The 25796-nt window shown below is 31.9% G+C and overlaps 2 protein-coding genes across 3 annotated transcripts in view; one reads left to right on the top strand and one right to left on the bottom strand.

Annotated features, from left to right (window-relative positions):
- LOC139528755 (transmembrane protein 120A-A-like) overlaps nucleotides 1–4484 on the top strand; it is a 28829-nt gene extending 24345 nt beyond the window's left edge. For both annotated transcript variants that reach the window (XM_071324939.1, XM_071324938.1), the window contains exons 11-12: nucleotides 1478–1546; nucleotides 2701–4484. In XM_071324939.1, coding sequence (XP_071181040.1) covers nucleotides 1478–1546; nucleotides 2701–2847 — 216 coding nt within the window. In that variant the 3' untranslated portion in view covers nucleotides 2848–4484. The remainder of the gene's footprint in view (nucleotides 1–1477; nucleotides 1547–2700) is intronic.
- A 486-nt stretch (nucleotides 4485–4970) lies between these two features.
- Nucleotides 4971–25796, bottom strand: LOC139528751 (sphingomyelin phosphodiesterase-like). The gene is made up of 13 exons (XM_071324928.1): nucleotides 24994–25796; nucleotides 24150–24314; nucleotides 21562–21682; nucleotides 20928–21034; nucleotides 20478–20647; nucleotides 20039–20149; nucleotides 19221–19301; nucleotides 18472–18559; nucleotides 13076–13158; nucleotides 11855–12047; nucleotides 10995–11084; nucleotides 8125–8219; nucleotides 4971–5433 (listed from the first exon to the last, which is right to left on the bottom strand). Exons 1-13 carry the CDS (start codon nucleotides 25333–25335, stop codon nucleotides 5307–5309), a joined length of 1773 nt encoding a protein of 590 aa, XP_071181029.1. The 5' UTR covers nucleotides 25336–25796; the 3' UTR covers nucleotides 4971–5306.

Raw genomic sequence — 25796 nt, 5'->3', positions numbered from 1 at the left:
CCAGATCGTCGCTAAAAATTGTAACCTTTAAAATTGTTGTGCAGTAAAAACCCATATGGGAACTTTCAAAAGTTGGCAGGTATGTTACAAGTCTTACTATTTTTATGCTCCATTTATGGGCAATATGTTTTCTAGTCTGTCCGTCCGTCCTGCTTCTGGTTATAAAGTTTATGGTCGAGGTAGTTTTTGATGAAGTTGAAATCCAATCAACTTGAAACTTAGTACACATGTGTTCCTCTTGAAATGATCTTCTTAATTACTGCCAAATTAAAGATTTTACCTAATTTTCATAGTCAACTGAACATAGAAAATGATTGTACGGATGGGAAATCCATGTACTTATGACCTTTTCTTGTTTGAAGAAAAAAAATACATTTTAACGATAATGGAACAAAGCAGCCTGGGTAAGTGGGGCTGCTTTTATGGTAATTCAAGTTACCTTTTATTCACCTTCTTCCACTTCAGAGCTATCAGCTCTTTGATTCAATTTGTATAGGGACACCACCCAAATTCAATCTTTATCTGTGTTTGTGGTAATAAGGGTTGTGTATAAGATTCATAACATTTGGTTGAGACAAACTAAAGACAGAGAATGGAAACCAATTTTTGGATGTACATACTGATATGGGTAAAATAATGATGCCCCCTCTGCTACGGTTGAATAATAAAAATCAGTACAGAAAAAAACACTTAAGGGGGCTCCTGGGTATAAATGAATTTTTTTTTCTAATATAGGATTTCGCTATATTTTTTCATAAATGAACTTTATCATATACTTAAAAGAAAAATGAAATAAAAAAATGGGGTCACCGTTCATTTAAGCTAAAATCTGCCTCTAGAAGAAGCATACATTTTTGTTAATGTCCTTTTTTCTGTTGAACTAATAGGAGAAAAAGAGGAAATATCGAAATAAAAAAATAACCTAATATAAGAAATCGCTTAAATTTTACAATTATTTAGTTTATGTACAGCTTATTTGAAAACAATAATAAAAAATATAGGTCACCGATGAGTTAAAAAAGATATTTCAAATTTAAGGCCAAAAAATGTCATTTTTGTACCAAAGGGAGATAATTTGGAGCTTTTTCAATTTTTAAAGTCATCTGGGGCCAAACCAAATAATTTTTTTGGGTTGTTTTTTGTACCATATCATAAAGTAACAACTAATAGTGTAATAAATAAAATTTGTAATGAAAAAATAAAGGTTTAATTTTTTGCTAAAATTTTTGTACCCATGAGCCACCTTAACTCAAAAGAAATGTGTTCTGTGTGACTTAAATCCAAAAACTAACAAAGCAAAGTCAAACAATATTATCTTATGAAATAATGATTGCCGTTATTTAAACCAAGCATTAGTTCTTCGACTAAACTCAAATTATCTGTAAAACTCATTGGGAATTTTAATTTAGTGGCTTCAGAAAACCATTATGCTCAAGAAATTTTGCATACATGCTATAACCTATATTATTGATTTCAGTTTTTCCAGATGTACAATGCCTACACATTATTCCAGTTGTCACTTCTTCCACAAACTAACGAATGGCAGGTGTGTATTGTTTTTCTTATTCCACAAACTAACGAATGGCAGGTGTGTATTGTTTTACTTCTTCCACAAACTAACGAATGGCAGGTGTGTATTGTTTTACTTCTTCCACAAACTAACGAATGGCAAGTGTGTATTGTTTTACTTCTTCCACAAACTAACGAATGGCAGGTGTGTATTGTTTTACTTCTTCCACAAACTAACGAATGGCAGGTGTGTATTGTTTTACTTCTTCCATAAACTAACGAATGGCAGGTGTGTATTGTTTTACTTCTTCCACAAACTAACGAATGGCAGGTGTGTATTGTTTTACTTCTTCCACAAACTAACGAATGGCAGGTGTGTATTGTTTTACTTCTTCCACAAACTAACGAATGGCAGGTGTGTATTGTTTTACTTCTTCCATAAACTAACGAATGGCAGGTGTGTATTGTTTTACTTCTTCCACAAACTAACGAATGGCAGGTGTGTATTGTTTTACTTCTTCCACAAACTAACGAATGGCAGGTGTGTATTGTTTTACTTCTTCCACAAACTAACGAATGGCAGGTGTGTATTGTTTTTCAAAATACTTATTAGGCCTTTTGTCATTTGTACACTTTTATCTAAAATTTAAAAGAACTTTTGATTGAGTTAGAAACCTGAGTTTAAAGCAATCTCATTCAACGAATCACCCAACTTATAAAAAAAAGACATGGTATGATTGCCAATGAGATAACTCTTCAACAGAGACCAAATGAAGTCACAGTAAACCACCATAGGTCACTGTACAGCCATCATCAACAAGCAAAAGTCATATCAAACATTAGTTATCAAATTTATTTTGATTTCACCAAAGAGTTTTGTACGTTCGTTGATGCATTTACTGACAATTTAAATGAAGGGATCATTGGTGGATCCAGGATTTTCCAAAAGGAGGAGGAGGGTTAACAGACAAAAATTGCATCATAGGGAGGGGACTTACAGAAAAAAAGTATTGAAGAGGGAACAGGTATATTTTAAATTCCAAAAAATTTACCAGGCATGTGCCTGAAAGTAAACAATCAGTGTGTTGATATTCTTCTCTGAAGGACAATGCAAAAAAATCAGCTGATTGCTTATTTATAATAATTTCTATAATTAACAACATGATAATTTATGCTTTTGTTTGTTTGAAGGTGACGGCCCTAGCTATAATTCACTTTATTCTGTCTGTTGGGAATATTACCACTACTCTGAAGGTCGTACAAGGCAAGATTCAAGGAGAAATGAGAAGTCGTAGTCTAACAAGCAAATACAAATTCAATAATGGTGTTGCAAAATAGTCACATGACACAATCCTGACCAATCAGATGTTTAGAATATTTATTTTTAAATTCTTGTACAGCTGTCACAATTTGTTTTGAATTTCGAAGAAGACTTTTATACCATAATATTGTTGCATTTATAGATCTAGAATTGACACACAGTTGTATTTTTGACAAGCATGAGTCTACATTGTATTTGCCCAAAAATTAGATTTTTAGAGTACAAAATTGGCAAAAGAAGAAAAATTTAAATGTGAAACCATTTATTATGCTGAAAATAAAATAACAGTACATATGCAATTTTTTTCTAATTTCACAATTGTATTTTGTGGTTTGGAAGTATTTTGGAAAATAGTACTTATATGCACATTCTGTTATTTTGTTAGTTTTCAATTTTTTTTATATCTAAAAATATTTTAGATTTTATATTGTCATATCTCAGGTGAAGGACTTGGGCATTATAGTTTTGGTTGAAGCACTTTCTCCAAATTTATTGATTCATTCTCAATTAGAGCTTTTGAAAACAATATAATTTTTGGCATCAATGATTTTTTTATATGTGTAAAAATACTCTGAAAAACTATTTTAGAAAATCAGCTCACATGACAATGCACTTTAATATATGTTAGTTATATATATAAATTTTTATCAGTTTAATTTAGTTATCATTGGTCTTTTAGGTTCGTGTTTCTTGGTATGCTGTATGTTGCCAGTTGAGTCGAGCCAAATAAAATAAATAACATGTCTTTGAAAGATGACAGGTCTGCTTCCTGTTAACTATCACCATGTGAACTTTTGAATTAAAAATCTTGCTCAGTATGAAAGTCTAGTACAAATCAAGAGTTCATATTCATATCACATGGTCTCTTACTGAATATTTTTATTTGCTACTGGACATTAAGCAGCAATATCATCCATCCATCTTTCAAACAAATGAGAATGTTTTTTGTTTTCTGAGGTAGGAAGAAGAGTTCAGATTGGTGCTTTCTTAGTTGTTTGAGTCTTAGATTCTTTGTAGGGTGCTTATTTAAGAATGTCACAAAATAGATATGTTACAGATAATTAATGATAAAAATGGTATTTTTTCCCTTAAATGAAAATGAAAGTTTAGGGACAGCAAACAAACAGTATAAATGAGAGAAAAAGACATGGTGTAGTCAACACACATCTCAATAGACACATGTGCTATCAACTGTTGTATTATTTTCTTAACATTTCTGATAGATTTAAGTGGAAACATTGGCTCCATATTACTGCAACAAAACATGTTTTCAGGTAAATTAAGTAAATACCTGTGGAGGGAACAAAATAAACATAAAACTGTTTTATATGTTATAATAGTTTTGTACAATCTTGTGTTTAAGAAATGAAAGGTTTTTTTCGGCAAATGGCTTGTAATGCATATTGTTCTATTTTTATAATTGTATTATCTTCAATGGAAAAATAAATAAATGTAGTATTATAGTAGATAATTAAGCCAGCCACTAAATGCTGTTGTTCTATTATATGCATTTCAGTACTATTAAATCAGTAGATGTCTGTAAAAATAATTGTTCCCTGTGACAGAATTGTTAGTTGATAAAAGAGTTTATTTAAGTTGCCATTCTTACCAGATACAGCTTGTTGAAAACAATAAAATATCTATATCTGTTTAGTTTATTATATATTGTCATCATTTGTGAACACTTCTAGTTATAAGGTATCTTTGTTGGGTCAAGACTTCTCTTGGATATAAATTTTTGGATACCTTATTAAGGCACATGAACATTGCATTCAATGAATAGAAATAAGATGTAGTATGATTGCCAATAAGACAACTCTCTACCAGAGACCAAACGACATAGAAGTTAGCTCTGTTTGATATGGGAAACATAACAATTTTAATTTGCACTATTCTCAAAAGAAAATGCACCTTCCATACCACATAGCATATCTTTGATGTTTACCTAATGAATATCCATTAGAACCTTGCATTTTCCATATTGTATGAATTAACATTGTTTTTGAAAAATGCATAATACATATTAAAGTTGTCCTTTGAATTGGTTAAGTTCATTTTCTACTCTTGTCAAGGACTGCCATTTTTTATGCATTACGGGTAGGGATGGGTCCTGTAAACATTCATTCACTGTAAATCATTCAGTAAAAATAAGAATTTATTGCACATAACATATGTAAGAAATATAACTACTCATTAATCAGAGTTGGCTAGAACAATTTTCATTTGTTATGATAACAAATCTACTGTTCTAGGCTCAGAGTTGATTTAAAAGTAAACATGGATATATACTTCTATAATTGACCAATGGAAACATTTCTTACATCATAAAATTTGTAAACAATCTGAGATTTTAAAGTTCATTTTATATGGTAACAAATAGTTTAGTTGAATCTCACATAGAAAAATGTATATTGCACGTCTATATAAACAATCTCAAAGACTTCAGAATCCGATCAAACTGTCACACAGATTAATACTAATAACCAGTGATATCTTTACATAGATTGGCAATGTCATGTGAACGTCCTGATTTAAGATCACACAAGAGAGAACTTTTACAGTCTGTACCGCATATTTCTTTGGTTGCCAACTTTTGAGTATACCTAAAATAACAAATATATATAGATAGAAATGTTAATTTGAAAATTGTATAAGTTTAGCAGAGATGGTTCTTTACATGAAGCACACCAATTTTGTACTCACATGAAACACACTACTGGTGCCATATGTGGAGCAGAATGTGATAAGATTTGCAGAGAACCTGAGATCGCCAGAGCTTTTGTGGGGGTTTATGTTTCAGTTTTTAACCGGATTTTTGTGACAAAAATGTCGGTTATTGATTTGGGGATGTACGGTGGGCGGCCGGGCGGTCGGCAATCAAATGTTGTCCGTGCATTAACTCATGAACCGTTCAACCAAAGCTTTTAAAATTTTAATATGTTATTACTGACAACTATACGAAGGTCAAGTTCAATAATGGCGATTTTGACTTTTACTGTTCAGGAGTTATGGTTCTTGAAAGGCGGCAATCAAATGTTGTCCGTGCATTAACTCATGAACCGTTCAACCAAAGCTTTTAAAATTTTAATATGTTATTACTGACAACTATACGGAGGTCAAGTTCAATAATGGCGATTTTGACTTTTACCGTTCAGGAGTTATGGTTCTTGAAAGATTGAAAAATGGAGTTTTCAGTCATGTCCGTGCATTTACTCATGAACTGTTCTACCAAAGCTTCCCAAATTTTAATATGTTGTTACTGATGACAGAATGGAGGTCAAGTTCAATAATGACGATTTTGACTTTTACCGTTCAGGAGTTATGGTTCTTGAAAGATTGAAAAATGGAGTTTCCAGTCGTGTCCGTGCATTTATGCATGAACTGTTCTACCAAAGCTTTCCGAAATTTTAATATGCTGTTACTGATGACAAAATGGAGGTCAAGTTCAATAATGACGATTTTGACTTTTACCGTTCAGGAGTTATGGTTCTTGAAAGATTGAAAAATGGTGTTTCCCGTCGTGTCCGTGCATTTTCTCATGAACCATTCGACCAAAGCTTTTGAAATTTTAATATGTTGTTACTGATGACAAAATAGAGGTCAAGTTCCATAATGTCGATTTTGACTTTTACTGATCAGGAGTTATGGTTCTTGAAAGATCGTAAAATGGCGTTTCCATTTACGTTGTTGCATTTACTCATGAACCATTCAATCTAAGCTTTTCAAATATTATTATTTCAAAATGTTGATACTGATGACAAAATGGAGGTCAAATTTGATATTGATGATTTTCACTTTCACCATTCATCAGTAATGGTTCTTGTGATATTGCCAGGACACAAATAAATGTAAATAAATCCGGTTTGCTGTCGTTGTGACAGCCTCTTGTTGTTTTTTATGTTGTGTTTTATGTACTGTTGGTTGTTGTTCAGGGTTTGTTTAGATGAATTGGAACACATCAAATTCCAAATATTTCAAAGTTATCAGAGATACATTCAAAATTTTAAGTGGAATATAAACGGACAACACCAAATCAACAACAGTATGAAAAACACAATATTGAAGTCTGAGCAACACCACATCACCAAAATAGGAACTGATCTTAAGGATTAGCAGATCCTGCTTCACATATAGCACATATTGTGTAAGGAGAGATATTAAATCAGACAATTATATTTTACTAAAAGATCTACAGATACTGTAATGTTATAATGTTGTTATTAACCAGAAAACGAATTCAGGGTTTTCATTTTTAACCGGATTTTTGTGACAAAAATGTCGGTTATTGATTTGGGGATGTACGGCGGGCGGGCGGGCGAGCGGGCGGGCGGGCGGGCGGGCGGCAATCAAATGTTGTCCGTGCATTAACTCATGAACCGTTCAACCAAAGCTTTTAAAATTTTAATATGTTATTCCTGACAACTATACGAAGGTCAAGTTCAATAATAACGATTTTGACTTTTACCGTTCAGGAGTTATGGTTCTTGAAAGATTGAAAAATGGAGTTGTCCGTGCATTTACGCATGAACTGTTCTACCAAAGCTTCCCAAATTTTAATATGTTGTTACTAATGAAAGAATGGAGGTCAAGTTCAATAATGACGAATTTGACTTTTACCGTTCAGGAGTTATGGTTCTTGAAAGATTGAAAAATGGAGTTTCCAGTCGTGTCCGTGCATTTTCTCATGAACCATTCAACCAAAGCTTTTGAAATTTTAATATGTTGTTACTGATGACAAAAATAGAGGTCAAGTACAATAATGACGATTTTGACTTTTACCGTTCATGAGTTATGGTTCTTGAAAGATCGTAAAATGGCGTTTCCATTCAGGTTGTTGCATTTACTCATGAACCATTCAATCTAAGCTTTTCAAATTTTAATATGTTGATACTGATGACAAAATGGAGGTCAAATTTGATATTGACGATTTTCACTTTCACCATTCATCAGTAATGGTTCTTGTGATATTGCCAGGACACAAATAAATGTTAATAAATCCGGTTTGCTGTCGTTGTGACAGCCTCTTGTTACTTTTTTATTTGCCAAAAGATTCACTCCTGACTGACTACCTTATTCGTTTCAATATTTTAAGTTGAAGTTTTCCTACAGGTCGCAGAAAAGTGTTTTCTCCTGTATAATTCTAACAAAATGTGTTGCTTGAAAACAAGGTAATCGTAGGTGACACATACATTTAGTTGTAGTTTAGAATCAAGTTTTATGTTGATTTGTTCCTTTTTGGATGACTTATACATTTAATCAATCTTCCATTCGAATATATATATTAATAACCTTACCTATAATATATTTGAAACAGTGTGTCATTAGTTTTAAACCTATTGATAAGATCATCCCAATCTTCTGGATATAGACTTTTTAGTCCAAGATCAGCCTGAAATAAACGAACAAAATATTTAAAAAATAAACTTCAGATCAATTCCCTAGTATTTCTGAAGCAGTTTAAGCCAATATATAACAAGACTGGCCCTCAACTAAAGCACTTTGTATTTATTGGTATCAAAACTGACCTCAATAATATAATTTATATTTACATGTTTCTAGATGTTTACATTGTCATAAAGAAATGTGTTTCAAAGTCGGCACTTTCCCTACATAATTCAGACTAAAAGAATTATCTGATGTAGTTTTATCGACTTCAAATGTTTCATTTATTCTCAGTTCCTTAACCTTTAGGAACTCACCATATGAGGAAAAATATCTATCCCATACCTTTATCAAAGCTCAATTTACTAGTTCAAGAGGCTAAACACTTTAAATTATATTGTTGCAAATTCGGCTCAGCACATATTGGTTGCAATAATTTGAACAATGTTCACCACAGGTTATTCAAAGTTATTGTAATTGTAGTGTATGACATGTAAAACCTTTGAATGCCATCAATAAAAGGAAAATTTTACACCAAAAATCTATAGAAAACAATACCTGATTCCTTCATAGATAAATCTACAACTGTCATTTCATTTACCTACACCAAACCTATTGCTTTCGTGACTATAACCAAAAGAGGAAATTAGGGGTGTAAAATCCAAACCTCACGATTGTTGTTTTGCATCTTTCCCTTATAAGTAGAATCCCTCTAGTCATGTTATTACATGGTACCTTACTGATAACTTGGAGAGTTGTTAGATAAATGCTCAAAATGTCGAATTCACCAGCTCTTTATCTGAGATAAGAAATTCAGGTCACTGATGAATGCACTTGAGGACTATGTCAGAAATTGGTAAATTTGTAGAAGACAAGACAGGTTAACATAACATAGACACTTCATCTGAATGAATCAAAGCTAACAATGTTTTCAGAACAGCATTCAAAATCTACGATGCATCATTAAAGATCTTGGAAAAAATTAAAATGACAAAAACATCGAACTCCACGTAAAATGCAAAAATGAGAGTTCCTTGGAAAAATCAGAATCTAAAACACATCAAATAAATGGGAAAAAACAGTGATTTCTTTATATAAAAAATGGTGGTTTTATAGCTAGACAAATCTCTCACTTATATGAAAGTCGCATCCAATTGTTATTCCTTTATATTGACAACATTGTGTGAACAACACAAATAGACATCATTGGTAAAAATGTCCAAAAAAATAGGGATACAGATGTCAACTTTCTGTTATAATAAGAGAATTCACAGCAAAACTGAATACCGCTCTCATCTAAATTATTCGCAAAAGAGATTTTAGAAAATTACAAATCCATCCTTTACTACTATAGTATTAACATCAAAAGAAGGAGGATGAAAATCTCCCATCTTTATACATTTCACAAAAATCCTTATAGAGAACCACTACAACATAGCCAGGTATCAAGATGTTCAACTGAATACCATTATATCAACAGTTAAAGATGGCCTTCCTAACTATTGACATGTCATAGGTTATTCAACCAGCGGTGTCATTCGGATGTGGCCGGATCCTTCAAAAATCTAAAGGTCTACTCCAAAATTTGAGATTACTATCTTAACAATTTTGCAGTGATATATTTTTGTCCTTATTTCTCATTTATTATTATAAATTTGAGATTAAGGATACTATTAAAAGTAGAAGGTCTGCTACATATTTTGATATTTTGTTCTTCTTCTTCATCGATATTGACACAGATGGATACATTATACCTAGAATCAATGGCACACGGGATGATTTAAACATTCCCAGTGTCATCTTCCCACTTCTCAGCAGTGATATACCCTCTGCTCCATTGTAGGGCTTTTACATATCTCAGTTAATAAGTCACACCTCGTGAAAAATCACAATATATGGACCTTATTAACAGTGGTGTGATCCTTACACATGTATCGCTCTATCAGAGTTACTAGGGAAAACACACGAAACCGACACTGCTTAATTAAGGTTATCCCCACAAACTTGTTGCCCGATACGACATATCGGTGTCTCAACTCATTGAACCATGTTTTCGTGGTCCTAAATATTTAGATACAAGTATAATCATCTACTCTGTCAAAATATCGTTACTTGTCCTGAATGTTCTTGCATTTATTTGTACTGTAGTCCTGTTATGTAGTGTTGTCATTTTAATGTTATATTTAACATTGCCTATAAGTGCGAGATTTGGCTAGCAACAAAACCAGGTTCAACCCACCATTTTTTTCCTTCTAAAAATGTCCTGTACCAAGTCAGGAAGATGGCAGTTGTTATCTTATAGTTCGTTTATGTGTGTGTTACATGGTCGTTTGTGTGTTACATGGTCGTTTGTGTGTTTGGTTTTTTTTTGTTGCACTTCAGTGTTTCTGTTGTTTCGTTGTTTTCCTCTTATAGTTGATGTGTTTACCTCAATCTAAGTTGGTAATCCGGCTTTGTTTCCTCTTAATCGATTTATGACTTTATTTGTCCTATTTCGATTGTGGAATTTGATTGAGTGTGAACTCGCACGACAGTGATGTCTGCATAGCAGGATACCCTTACTCTGTCGATGCACCTGGTTTCGCTCCTTTTGAAATTATTAAAATTCCAGGTGTTTGTTTACCTTGATTTGTCTGTTCCTTGTCGATTGACAAGATTTGAACATGGGCAACGTTATCAAGTGTGTAAAGCAAACTCTTCAGGCAACAATGATTTCAAGATAAAATTGACAATCTGATATTTTTCTGTGTGCTAAGTTGTGTGAAGCTATCTAAATTCTTACCTTTGCATTGTATTCCGGTTCCCAAACTGGCGTATTGTCTTTATTTACTTTTGTCAAATTCAAATAATAATTCTGGTAATTTAGAGGATACTGAAAAGATAACAGTGGATAAAACCTGTATCACTACTAGTATATGTATTGAAGATCGTTGGTGCAAAACTATGATATATTTCATCTATGTTTTTTATTCAATGCTACACAAAATCTATTTCCAAATTGATAAGATCTATTTCATAAGCAATCGATACATAAATGTTGAAAGACGTGACACTTATATTGAAATCCAAGAATCTGCTAAAGCACATTCAATTTAATTCGTTTTGCGTGTGCAAAATTATAGCATAAATTTATTTCCAATCTTAACATATCCTCTTTCCTAAATTGAGACAACTTTTTATTCCATGAAAAAATAAGCCCAACGTAGATACAAACATTACCTATAATGAAGGAACAAATCAGAATTGTAAATAAAAAAAATATCTTTACGCAATCAAAATGATTTTAATGACAACACACTGGTTACATGTGGTTATGCGTGTTTTCAATGCGTTTGGAATATGTTTTATTCTAACAGGCTTGTTTCTGAATTTGTATGAGACATTTCTCTTAGAGGGAATTATCTTCAATAATAGTAAGTAGCTATTCTTAAAATAAATTCATCAACTTGAGGTTTTTGATTGCCCCTTAATATCTGCTTCATTTAAACCGAAGCATTTTCGAAATTACTCATCAGGTGTTTGATGTAAACCAAGTAAAACAGGAGTAAATAGATACCTTTAGTAAAAGTAAAGCTGAAATATGATATGCATTATCAATCGGAAGAAGGATTACACAGTAGAAAATTAAAATAATATGTATACCCATGAACTTCCATTGTAATGCCCATCTACTTCATATATACGGAATCCTGGGTTTAAGTTAGAAAACGTAGTGACACTTCCTGGGTTATAGAGGACACTTGTTGGTCTCTTAAACTGAACTTCATCATAGAACATAGTAAACATTTCATTATGGACATGTCCGAAAAATTGTGCGGTAACTGTACTCTCATATCTGGTAAAAAAACAGTTTTGTAAAGAAAAAAACAATAAATAAGAATAAGAATTATGAACTATCAATCTTTTAATATTTACTTATTTTTGTTTAAACAAAAACCACAGCACCACAGTTATATTAGAATATTCTACATCGTTAGGCTGATACCTATATTTGATACAAAACAATAGCTCAAACCTTTATAGGAGGTCAAATATCGGAAATCCAAATACACCGAGCTAGTCGAGTCGTATTTATATCTCCTTATATGTATTGCGACAGCAACTGGCAAGACACGGTTCTACATTGTTGGGTAGTCTGTACATACGATTCGAATAAGAAAACTGAAAACGGTATACTAAATTTAGTCCTGGTATCTATGATGAGTTTATTTACAACCACTGGGTCGATGCCACTGGTGGTGGAGATTTATTTCCCCGAGGGTATCACAAGCCCAGTAGTCAGCACTTTTTTGTGCTGACATGAATTGTCATTGATATGGTTATATTTATAAATTTACTGTTTACCAAATTTTTGAATTTTTGTGAAATACTAAGGCTTTTCTACTTCAGGCATAGATTACCTTAGCTGTATTTGGCAAAATTTTTAGGAATTTTGGTCCTCAATGCTCTTCAACTGCGTACATTATTTGGCCTTTTTAACTTTTTTGGATTCGAGCGTCACTGATGAGTCTTTTGTAGACAAAATGCGCGTCTGGCGTATATATACTAAATTTAAATCTATGACGAGTTTATAATGTAAAGAAAAGAGGATTTTATTTGAAGTAATAAAAATAAGCTAAAATAGATACAATCATGAAATACAGGTAAAAAATAAAGCTTGATACAAATATCAAAACTGAGCTGCACGAATATATACTGCGTAAATCCAGGAGTATTATCAATAACACGGTAAGTCATAGCTTGTTAAATATACAGGCTGATCAACGCAGTTATATTCTTATAATAAAAGATATTAGACAAACAACACTCTAAAAAAAAATTGCATTCTTCCTAGCAAGTTTTAAAAAAAAGAATAAGATATACCTGTTGATAATTTTATAGTAGTTCCAGCTCCAAGCTTTTAAGCAACTGCCACCACCGGGGATGATATGGCCAATGATATGAACCTATACAAGAGCAATGGTCAAATAATGATAAAAGAGAGGCGACAGATATCTAAGAGACACTGTTGAAAATGACATTAAGAAATACGATAAGTAAACAGTTTTCTCATAAACATGTTTAACCCCGCCGCATTTTTGCACCTGTCTCAAGTCAGGAGCCTCTGGCCTTTGTTAGTCTTGTTCTATTTTTAATTTTAGTTTCTTGTGTATAATTTGGAGATTACTAGTAGTATGGCGTTCATTGTCACTGAACTAGTATATGTATTTGTTAAGGGGCCAGCTGATCGAAGGACGCCTCCGGGTGCGGGAATTTTTCGCTGCATTGAAGACTTGTTGGTGACCTTCTGCTGTTGTCTGTTGTATGGTCGGGTTGTTGTCTCTTTGAAACATTCCCCGTTTCCATTCTCAATTTTATAATTGTTATTGTCAATAATTTTATGGTTTTGGTTTGAAATATAATTATTGATTGCAAGTGTCATGTTGTCAATGAAAGGTCCTTTATTCTGCGTATGTAAATTATCTAGTCCGAGATAATAGTACTAAAATCTGCTGATGTGAAAGAGTAAAGAGTCATCATGTTTAATTCCCTGCGCCCTTTTCAGTTTACAACAGACTTGGAAGTTCCGTTCAAATGAATCTTATATAAGAAATTTACATCCGTGTTATAAGTACCGAAAGTGACAATATATATTACCGAGTATAACTAGTACATCGAGTGTGAATTTGCGATTCTTTACGACGTGTCTCAGTATTTTGTGTATCCAACATTAATGTGGTTTTTTTTTATATTTGAAGTTCTATTATGGTTTCAGTTAGTTGGATAGTATTATGTCTTATCGTTTGTATTCCAAATAATTAAAAAAAAAATGCCTTTCAATACTATCATTGTCGCGAAAATTGTTTGGACTGGTAACTTGTAAATAATTGTATAAAGTTCGAGATTGCATGTTCATTCCGTAAGTGCGTCACTGTTCGTTTTGTCCTTTGGTGTATGTTTTGTTGATGTAAGATGTCCGTTGTTGTTCTGCTGTTTGCATGTTGTGTCGACCATTATGTTATTTGTTTGTGCGTTCCTCTGTTATGAAGGTTCTTGCTTGTGTTTGTGCTGTCATTTTAACGATATTGTTTTACATTGTCATTTAAGCGACAGGTTTGGCTAGCCATAATAACAGGTTCAACCCACTTTTTTTTTAATGTCATCAAATAGTTCGTTTCTATGTATGTTGGCGTTAGTTTTTGTTGCACTTCAGTGTTCCTGTTGTTCCTTTGTTTTCCTCTTATAGTTGATGTGTTCCCTTTGATTTTTGTTTGTTACACGGATTTGTTTTCTCTCAATGTATGTATGACTTTTGAACACCGGTAAACTTATGTTGCTTTTATTTAAGGTGGGTATAAAAAAGGTAAAATTCCAATGACAGAACTCAGAAGAAAGTAAAAAAACGAAAAGACCCTAATCAAAGGGCAAAATGAAACACATCAAATGAATGGATCACTTTGTATCTGTTATTAGGTTTAAATTTTCAATCAATTACTTAATTGGACTATTATAAATACATTTAATGGTCGCACATTTTCTTTAAATTTTGAAACTGATATAACTTGAAAAACAAACAGTATTATTTATTTACTCACATGAAACAAACCGGGGTGTGGTATTCAGTACGTAGGAGAAACTGGACGATATTTATCTAAACGCACTCAAGAACATCTGTATCGGTTTAAAAGACCCAATAAATTCAAAAGTATCATTTACCAACACCTTAAGAAGCACAACCATCCTTTTAAATATTTAGCAGTTCAACCTTTAGAAGTAGTAAATAAGCAGCCTGGTGAATCGCATTCAAAGTTTGTACGATCACGGAAAATAATTGAATTAAATTGGATTAAAAGATTACAGACAGTTTACCCTCTCGGTCTAAATGATAATATCATGGGAATTGGTAATATATCTAGAACCAATTCCGTTAACATTTTGGATATAGTTTCTAAAACTGTTCGTAAAAAACGTTCTCACGGTCGTAGAACAAATCGCAATCAAAGAAAATTTCGGGCCAATCATACCAATATTTCGGACCTAATTTCTATTTCAAAAAACAACGGCAGACATTATCTGTTAACAAAACTCTGTTCTTTACCGGTTAATAAGTTAAATAAAATATTGGAGGATTGCAACACAATTTCATATAGCAGTCCTAAGTATGAAATTGTTCAAACTATTATGGCATATTGTTATTCTAAATTATTTCCCAAAATTGATCGCCCTGAAGATCATAAAAAACATTTTATTAAAATTAAGTATGTCAATAAAGGCTTTGATTTTGTAAATATTGCCGGTATATTTAACGACCATTCTGTTTAAGAACAAATTCCTGGATATTTTGACAATAGTGAGCTACCTCTTATTTGTTATATTTACAAGAAATCTACCCGGAAATTTGTGTTTAATTATAGTCAATTGTGTAAAGATGTTAATATCAGTGAAAATACACCTACTTCATGTAATTGCAGTAATTCCGAATATATTTATGGACCCATTTCCCATGTTATAACAGGAGATCTTAACATCGTTCAAGACCGAGAGTTAAAATCATTCCTCAGTAAAGGACCTAAATATCGTCCCCCGTCAATTATTAATTGGAATGAGTGTCGTAATATCATCCACGACTCACTCCATACTTACTGTATGAAATGGATAAAACGGGAAAAAGCTAACAAAAAATCTTTGGACTCTTTTTTTAATTCAGTAATGAAGATAGTTGATATACGTATTCAACATTTTAAAGAACATTTTACTAATAAACAATAACCACAATAAACCTATTTCTCGTATCAAACATAAACTAAAATAACTAGCCAAGGAATTTGTTTTTGTCCCGGCCGATAAAGCTGCTAATAATATTATTATTGTTTGACGTAAATTTTACATTGAGGTTCTGAAAAAGGAAATCACCAATTCACCAACATTTTCAGAAAACGAAATCTGTAACAAACATAAACTTTTAGCCACCGCTTTACAGGCAGAGCCTAATACAATGAAAGTCCCAACTATGTACTGGCTTCCGAAGCTACACAAAACCCCTTACAAATATAGATTTATTTCGTCTTCAAGCCATTGTTCAACTACTAAATTGTCTATTCTTCTTACCAGCACACTTGGTACAATTAAAAACCTGATAATAAATTGTTCAAATAAGGCCTTCGAAAATAGTGGAATAAATTACTTTTGGAGTGTCAAGAACTCGTTGGAAGTACTTGATAAATTGCATGCTTATATTAGTGATTTTGAATCTGTTCAAAGTTTAGATTTTTCTACCCTGTATACCACATTGCCTCACATTCTCATTAAGAAAAAATTCACACATCTAATTAAATGGGCATTCAAAAAATCAGAATGTGAATATATATGTTCAAACTCTTTTAGGTCATTTTTTAGTAGCAATAAACAAAAAAACTATGTTAATTGGACATGCTTTGATACTATATATGCCCTTGAATTTTTACTAGATAATATTTTTGTTCGCTTTGGGGATTCCGTATATCGTCAGATTATCGGAATTCCAATGGGGACTAACTGTGCACCACTTATTGCGGACCTGTTTTTGTATTGTTATGAGTTACAATTTATGACAAAAATAAGCAAAGACCCATCGAAACAACATCTGATAAACAAATTTAATAATACTTTTAGATATTTGGATGATATTTTGGCTCTCAATAATGACGACTTCAGTATGTATATTAATGAAATTTATCCTGTTGAACTTACTTTAAATAAAGCTAATACTAACAATGACCACTGCCCTTTTCTCGATCTTGATATCTATATCACTAATTGAAAGCTGAATACTAAAATTTATGATAAAAGGGATGATTTTTCATTTCCTATCGTTAATTATCCGTTTTTAGATGGTGACGTTCCCTTGCGGTGTTTATATATCTCAACTTGTACGATTCGCTCGTGTATGTAACAATGTTTTAGATTTTAACGAGAGAAATTTATGTATTACTGAAAAATTATTACACCAGGGTTTTCGATATCACAAACTAGTCAAAACATTTACTAAATTTTATCATCGGTATAAAGACATCTAATGTTTGCACCTGTCCTAAGTCAGGAATCTGATGTACAGTAGTTGTCGTTTGTTTATGTAATATATACGTGTTTCTCGTTTCTCGTTTTGTTTATATAGATTAGACCGTTGGTTTTCCCGTTTGAATGGTTTTACACTAGTAATTTTGGGGCCCTTTATAGCTTGTTGTTCGGTGTGAGCTAAGGCTCCGTGTTGAAGGCCGTACTTTAACCTATAATGGTTTACTTTTTAAATTGTTATTTGTATGGAGAGTTGTCTCATTGGCACTCACACCACATCTTCCTATATCTATCATTCGTTAATATAGCTCTACATGCAGACTTCTAATACGTTCAGGTATTTCACATCCAATTTTTTATGGAAATATTCTTTATAAAGTACAAAGGTGTCAGTATTCACCTCAGAAACTTACAAAACCTTTGAAAAGACTTATTAAGAAGGGATATAATTACGATACTGTTGTCAAGTCATTAAAGATTGCATATTTTGGCGTTAATATTGAGTCACTGGTAAGGTCTTTGCATCGGAACTAAACACATTTATTCTAAAAACAGTTGTTGGCATGACACGGGTTATGTTCTTCTCATATATGTTATGATGTTATGATACTAAACCCCTAACGGGAAGGATTGTGCCTGATGTTCATATGATGAAATCATAATCTTTCAGTCAGTTTAATTGAAGTCTGGAGCTGGCATGTCAGTTAACTGCTAGTAGTCTGTTGTTATTTATGTATTATTGTCATTTTGTTTATTTTCTTTGGTTACATCTTCTGACATCAGACTCGGACTTCTCTTGAACTGAATTTTAATGTGCGGATTGTTATGCGTTTACTTTTCTACATTGGTTAGAGGTATAGGGGGAGGGTTGAAATCTCACAAACATGTTTAACCCCGCCGCATTTTTGCGCCTGTCCGAAGTCAGGAGCCTCTGGCCTTTGTTAGTCTTGTATTATTTTAATTTTAGTTTCTTGTGTACAATTTGAAAATTAGTATGGCGTTCATTATCACTGGACTAGTATATATTTGTTTAGGGGCCAGCTGAGGGACGGCTCCGGGTGCGGGAATTTCTCGCTACATTGAAGACCTGTTGGTGACCCTCTGCTGTTGTTTTTTATTTGATCGGGTTGTTGTCTCTTTGACACATTCCCTATTTCCATTCTCAATTTTATTTTTTTACATATCTTGTACTGATACTTATCAGCTGTATTTCATATGTGTCGTACCTTTTCTTTATTGTCCTCGGCCTTTTGTAAAACATTCATAAGCCAGCTGAGTTGTCCCATTGGATCAGTTGTATTTATCAATAACCACCTACAGATATAACATTTTATTTATCTAATGTTGATTGTGTATTAATTACGAAAATTTGAACGTATTTGAACTTATATCTCAAAGTCTATGGGTATTAACTTAACTATGTTCAGTGTCAGTTTTTTCGATTTATGAGTTTGACTGTCCCTCTGGTATCTTTTGTCCCTCTTTCAAAATATACAAAAATAGCAAATACTATAAATTAGAAATAATGCAAACTACCATTTTTAGGAGACCCTTAACGATTTTGTTGTTATCAATTTACTGGGTCTCTCTCATAATTTAACTTTATTTTTTAACAAAAATCACACACTCATAATATAACAAATATCCTATTGGTGGTTTGTTCATTTCCGTCAAATAAGTAGAAGTCGTCAACAGTAGGAAACAAGTTAAAAAAAAACATAGATTAACACAGACATTTGTCATCAAGTCATATCCTTTGCAAGATTTTAAGTAATACATAATCACATTCAATTGTTCCTAACTTTTAAATGGCTAAATGGTTATCAAAAATCGAAATACTCATTTTAAAACTCCTTTATGTTAACAAAGGCAATTATGAAATCCTCTTGAACCTACTATTGTGAAATAATCTTCAACCTAGTATTCTGATATAATTTTCAACCTAGTATTCTGGCAGACTAATGATTTTGCTTACCAATTCTGATTATTGCAGTAGTTCATGTTGAGTGACACAAGTCTGAGCCCTTGTTGTATCATTGTTGTATAATATCCTGCTCTACAACGAAACACAAATCCCATGACACGATATTTTATGATCAAAACTATGTGACGGTTAAACTCATCAAACTATGCCGAAGAATTTACAGACACCACAAGACTTTCGAAATAAAATATAACATTGATACATTCACATTGACTACATTTCCGAAAATACAGAACAAGATTTAAAAAAAGGACTATATTCACAATTATGATTGAAAGAAATACTTTCACTGAATCACACATCTATGTATGTAAAGTACAAACTAGATTTGAAAACAGTGTTAACTTGTTTTCCGAATGTATCCGTGTAATATTTATATAACATTGTGGCTTTTTAAGTTATAAGGCATTTTCAAAGTCTAAATGTATTTTTTTTAATATTTTGGCTATGCATATTTTATAATCATGAGCATTTAAAAAGTCTTTATAAATCTAGCTACGTATTTAAAATGTCTATTCATTTTAGCGACGTCCGTCTTTGTATGTTTATATACCCCCAATGAAAGAGGCAAAGCCATTGAGTGTATGTCCATGCAAATAAAATGCAATTAAAATGAAATAGTTCATTTCAATTTTTTTACTTTAATTGTCAGATAATTAAGATAAAATTTAGATTTGGTCAATTGAAACCGGTTTTGCAGAAACTCATGTTTCAATCCATTAACTTTATTTTAAGATAAATATGCATATATGGTAGTGTCAAGTTGATATATTATCAAAATAAATGAATTAATTATAATGTGTTATTACCTTTTTATATCTTTCATGGTATCTGCAGGCAGCCAGTTTTTCCATAGTTTAGCTGTTTCATTATAGAGCCAAGTCTCAGCATCGTTTCCGGTTATGTAGCTCGGTGGAAAACTGAAATTAGGAAACCGACCATATTTCAAAACATGTTTTAGTTCATTCTATTGGAATATGTGTTCCCCGAAAGAGGTAGAAGATAATTTAATCATCATTACAAGAAAGATTTCTTACGAAAAGAAAAGAAAAATTAAGACATATTTAACTGAAAAATAAATTTTCAATGAACTTTGTGAGGTTTTCAAGTTCTTTCACATTTGCATAGTATATTAAAAGAAACCAATAATTAAAAACAACAAAGACTTACCTGAACCGACATTCATCTCAATTAGGATTTCAATCAAGGAAACAAAGACATAAATTCAAGAATGAATGAAGAACGTACCTGTTGACAGGTGCACTTTCATGATTGCCTAGTGTGTTGTAAATCTTTTTACCCGGAAGATATGTTAGGAACATTTTGGTAACAAGTTCCATAGCTCCCGTAATGTCTGATCTTGATTGGTTCCAAACGTTGTGAGCTGGTAGGTCTCCAGTAAACACTACATAGTCAAACTACAGTAAGATAGATTGTGCAACAATATGATAATTGAAACATGCGGTCAACATAAAATATTTTATGTAAAAGGTTAAGTTCTAAATTAAAAAACACCATCTACCTTAAAAGAAGCTAAAAAAACACCTATATAATGATTGTCAAAAGAATATGTCAAAATGTTAGCAAACTACTACAAAGACTGAGACGTTCAAGAAAATGTATATCTTCAATTTAAAGTAAATGACAAATATGCTGAACTACGTATATATATATATAAATACAATAGGAAGGTATTACCTGATCTTTGATACTCCTGAGATACTCAAATAAACTTTGTAATGTAACATAAGGAAGGTCACAATCATTCAACGAACCCCATTTACCAGCAGCCATTGCACCAGTTGCTAAAAAAGAAAAGACATAAAGATGTGTAATAAACATGTGAATATAAAAAACATCAAAAGTATATATATTGAGAGGAAAACAATCCCACACTAATAAGAATAAAAGCTTCGGAAAAAATGTTTGAAAATACACCAAGAGAGAAAAATACATAAAAGGAAGACATCAAGGTGGCAAAAATAAAAGACAGTTACTCTGACACGGATTTTCATAATGGTAAACTTTTAAAAATCGTATCACCTGGAGAATATATATGATATAAACAGCTAGGTGGGCCCTGAGTGCCGCTACTTATGAATGAAAAGTAGACTATGGGAAAATTGAATAAGAATGAGTTGGAATGAATTACTGTTGTTTATGTATGCTCAATATGATATGATTTTGTTATCATTGAGTAACTATATAGAAGAATATTGTTTCAACTCATTAGATGTTTAAATTTCAATCATGTTTGTATCATTATTCAAATAAAAATATTAAAATATTTTGATGAGCTTTCCATTTTTCTACTTTCATTATATACACTTACTCATTTTATCTCCTATTCTGCAGCACAATGGTTCACCACAATCAGCATTAGCCCCTGCCAGATACTGGGAGTCGATATGGATATCTGTTAGGTGTAGTATCCGAAGTTTAGGAGATCCAGGCTAGTTTGTTAAAAAATAATATCCTTGATTATATGAGAAAGGTTTTCCCGCCGAAAAATCGAAGCACATAAAGAAGCAAGTTAAGTAAACAACCAGTTAACAATTAATTATTTTTTTATTTTATAAATTCTTGTTAATCATTTATCTTGTTTGCTGTCTTATTCTATTGTTTAATTTGCAGTTTTCTACATAATGAAATATATGTACTAAATAACTTATTAAATAATCCGTTTCTATGTATGTTGGCCATTGTTTTTGGTGCAGTTCAGACGTGCTTCTGTTGTTCCATTTTTTTCCTATTATAGTTTATAGTCCCTCGGTTTTAGTTTGGAACGTGGATTTGTTTTCACTTAATCAATTTATGACTTTTGGAACAGCGGTATGCTTATTTTACCTTTATTCTGTACCAATTCGGGAATATGATTTTCCATTCGTTTGTTGTGTTTGAGCTTTTGATTTTGCCAATTGATAAGGGACTTTTCTATTTGATCTTTCCTTTGAGCTCGGTATTTTCATTGTTTGACTATTTTCTACCGGATAGTTTTTATGCATTATATTTTTTTGGTAAATCTAAATGGAAGGAAATTTCTGTATCAACAGCATAGTATTGGAATACACATGTATGAACTAGTAGAAATTATAGATTTAGTGATTTTAAGAATCAAAGTGATGAAAATCACTCATGGAAAGATTAGAAGAGTAGTTTGAATTATTTCATATTAAGGTATGGTGGGGAAAAATGAACATTTATAAAGCACAATTGCTGAAAATTGCATTTATTGCAGGTCTTTAGAAGGAAACTTGCTTTTCCGGTATGAGGATAAAATGAGCTCAAATTAAATAATATGGGTCTCTTAATTTGCACAATTTTATTTAAACTGCAGTTTATATCTTATCGAAATTATGTTGCCGGTTCTGAACATGTTTCAAAAAAACAAAAAAAATGCAAAAATTCTTCTAGTAAATGTTACCAACTATCCTTGTAAGACATAAATCTGGACTAACAGCTTAACTTTAAAGTGTCAACAAAAAAAATTGAAAAATGTTGTTTTGGGGCGATGATTTTGTAAGTTGAAACAGAGGTTATATGCCATTGAAGATTAAAAGTTTTAAAGTGCCTTTTGATCAATTTTTAAAATATTTTTCAACACAGGGCATTGAAAATGTACCTTTTCAACGTAAACCAATTAAATAACTTATCTTATTGAAATGTGGATTCTTTCTTGATTGCAAAAATATATATTCACTTCTAATAAAAATTCAAATGACTAAAATAGACATAATGATTGATATGAAATAAACTAATAAACTGGTTTGTTATAATTAAAAGTTTTTAAATTTTTAAACTGTTTCAAGCCAATGCCTGAAAAAAGTGTACTAATTTAATTGTTGATTAATTACAGATGATTATTGGAAATTTATCTAGTAAATTATAGGCCTTACTTTAATACCTTTTATTTATTCATATTTATATTCAAATTTCATTTTTTTTTTAAGATCTTGTTAATCCATTAATCATTTATCTTTCAGATATAATTTACAGAATCACTTTATGTAATGTAGATCAAAAGTAATTGGCAATAAATAAATCTATCATCCCTATAAATATCAAATATCTAATATACACATTTGTGTATTCAATTATGAGGTCAAATACTTGTGTATTAAGAATTATATGTATATTGAGTGGTTTGTATAATTATGTAAGAGGTCAATTTGATTGGCAGTTTAGGAGGTGGGGCATTGTAATCAAAAGTCCACCTTGTCTCTGATTGTTTAGTGATAAGGACAGTTGTCAATCATACTAGTTGAATCAATACCCAGTTACCTAATCAAAATGTTGTTTTTTTTAAAAGCCTGTACATCAACACACCTTTATAACATACATTCTTGAATGAACTGCTCCAATAATATACCGAGTTTTTTTCAGTTTATATGTGTATTATGTGCACATACATGAGAACCATAGGGAACTATATTTCAGTGTGAATACATTTAGTAACAGTAGCTAACCTGTCCTGTTGTTAGGGAGGTCGGTGCCTAAGTAAAGATTTAGAACAAGTTCTAATCTTTCCAAAAAATTAAGAAAGGTTTTCACCTATTTCGATTTCTCCCTCAAATTACCAATTGGCGACGAATGTTTCACACATGACGTTTGGATTACAATTCACTTTTGAGAGAACGTGTTGTTTCGCTTAAAGCTGGGAACGTTTTGTGAGTGATGTTTCACGTAATGTTTAAGTCTGAAATATTTAACCTGTCGGAGTACATGTGATTTCATTGGAGTTCTGTGATATTTTGGAGAGTGATGAACCATAAAATATACAGTCTTAACAAAGTTACCGTTAGGAGTATGTGTGGTTTCTTGGGAAATTTTGAAAGATTTAGGAGAACGTGTTGTTTCGCTTGAAGCTTGAACGTTTGGTGAGTGATGTTCCACATAACGTTTGGGTCTAAAACAAGTTACCTGTGGGAGTACATATGGTTTTACTGGAGGTTTTGGAACATTTGGTAGAGTGATGTTCCACATATCTTCTGGGTTGTAAGATTTTCCACAACTTTCTCCAACTACAAGACCGCATGCTTCTTCAGGAGACAATACCAATTTTTCAATTACTCCGACGAATTCATCCTGTAAATTCAACACATCTTTATATTTAGGTTGGTTCCTTCATATGTCTTCGTTTGAAAGACTATTTTCTGTTTGTTTTGTCTTGTGTGTCATTTAGTACTTTTCCACGTCTAAAGGTAGATAAGTTGAGATAACTTGTAAAAACTGTACTAGATATATAAACATGATCAAATCATATAGTCTTTCTTCTATCTCCCTTATCAGTTATCATTGTCATCATTACTAGATTTTGTGATATGACATAATTATAAGAGGACTTGGATGCATAGCTTAATATATTTTGTTTCATTTAAATATAAATTGTGTTTCGTTTAAATATACATTTGACCATCTATGGACTTTTTTTAATGCTGAACCATTCTTTTGAAGTATAGTATGGTATATTCAAATATTAGAACAGGTATACAAGTATCCTTGCTTTTCAACGCATGTGTTCTTAGTTATGTAATAGTAATGTCTACATGACTTTTTGTATTGTTCCAAGTGGTGCTTTTATGTGATGTTTTAGTATTTATGTATGTATCAATTTCTCTATATTTACTATTCAGCACTTTTACATGATCCAGAACTTTCACTTTAACATATAGTTCCGATTCATACGTAGACTGGAGTAAATGCATTGCATTTGATAATACAAAATAAATTATTTAAAAGTGCTTTTTGACGTATACAGACTTACCTTAAACATTCGAACAATACCCTGACAAACCCTTTCATCTTCAATATGAAATGTGTCACAAAGTTCAATTGCAAATTTTACTATGTCAGCTTCTGGTGCTTGCCTTCCTACTAATTCGCGTAGTCCAACCACAAATAATTTACAGACATCACACGGTATATTTTCTAGATTGCCACAAACTATTTTTATCCGAGGCTTCTGTCGTATATTTCCAGCTATAATTGAGTTCGAGTCATGTGTCGAGTCGGTACCACCCAAAAAGCGGTTGTACAATATTGGTCCAACTGACAAGAAAAATGTAGAGACTACTGCCGAAATAACAAAGAAGTATGTCTTGTCCATGGTTATAACTTATGTAACTAAACGTCTAAATTCAAAAGTAGGTTGATAGTCCATGTGATAACATTTTATTTTATCACTGGTGTGTATATAAGGTGTTATCATAACATCACATATGACCACTTAATCGGATGACAATGTCAACCTATTACATATGTTAAACATGTTAACCTCAGATTAAAATACATGTATATACTGCGTTTGAATAAATTGAATTTCCTGGTCGAGTTTACCCCTAATCAATCGGAAACGAAACAAAGTATTTTCAATTATGTACTATATATACGTTAGATCATAAGGAAACTGTTAAAGTAAATAAACTTTCAACCTAAAAGAAATTTATTACCGTCACATGTATTCATCATATGTGTATATAGTTTATCAAATACATGTATCAAACTTATTTTGGTAAATTTATCATAATAAATATAACTCCTTTCAACCTGGCAATGATTCAAATGTAT

Source organism: Mytilus edulis, chromosome 6, assembly GCF_963676685.1.
Source record: "Mytilus edulis chromosome 6, xbMytEdul2.2, whole genome shotgun sequence".
NCBI classification, from domain to species: domain Eukaryota; kingdom Metazoa; phylum Mollusca; class Bivalvia; order Mytilida; family Mytilidae; genus Mytilus; species Mytilus edulis.
The sequence above is the reverse complement of the archived record's forward strand: the minus strand, read 5'-3'. Positions and strand labels throughout refer to the sequence as shown.

Coding starts and splice junctions, on each gene's coding strand:
- LOC139528751 (XM_071324928.1), bottom strand. CDS start 25,335: ATGGACAAGACATACTTCTTTGTTATTTCGGCAGTAGTCTCTACATTT. Junction 11,085..11,854: donor ATTACAATGGAAGTTCATGG/GTATACATATTA, acceptor TTATCTTTTCAG/TATCCTCTAAATTACCAGAA. Junction 8,220..10,994: donor AACCGGAATACAATGCAAAG/GTAAGAATTTAG, acceptor CGTTTATTTCAG/GCTGATCTTGGACTAAAAAG.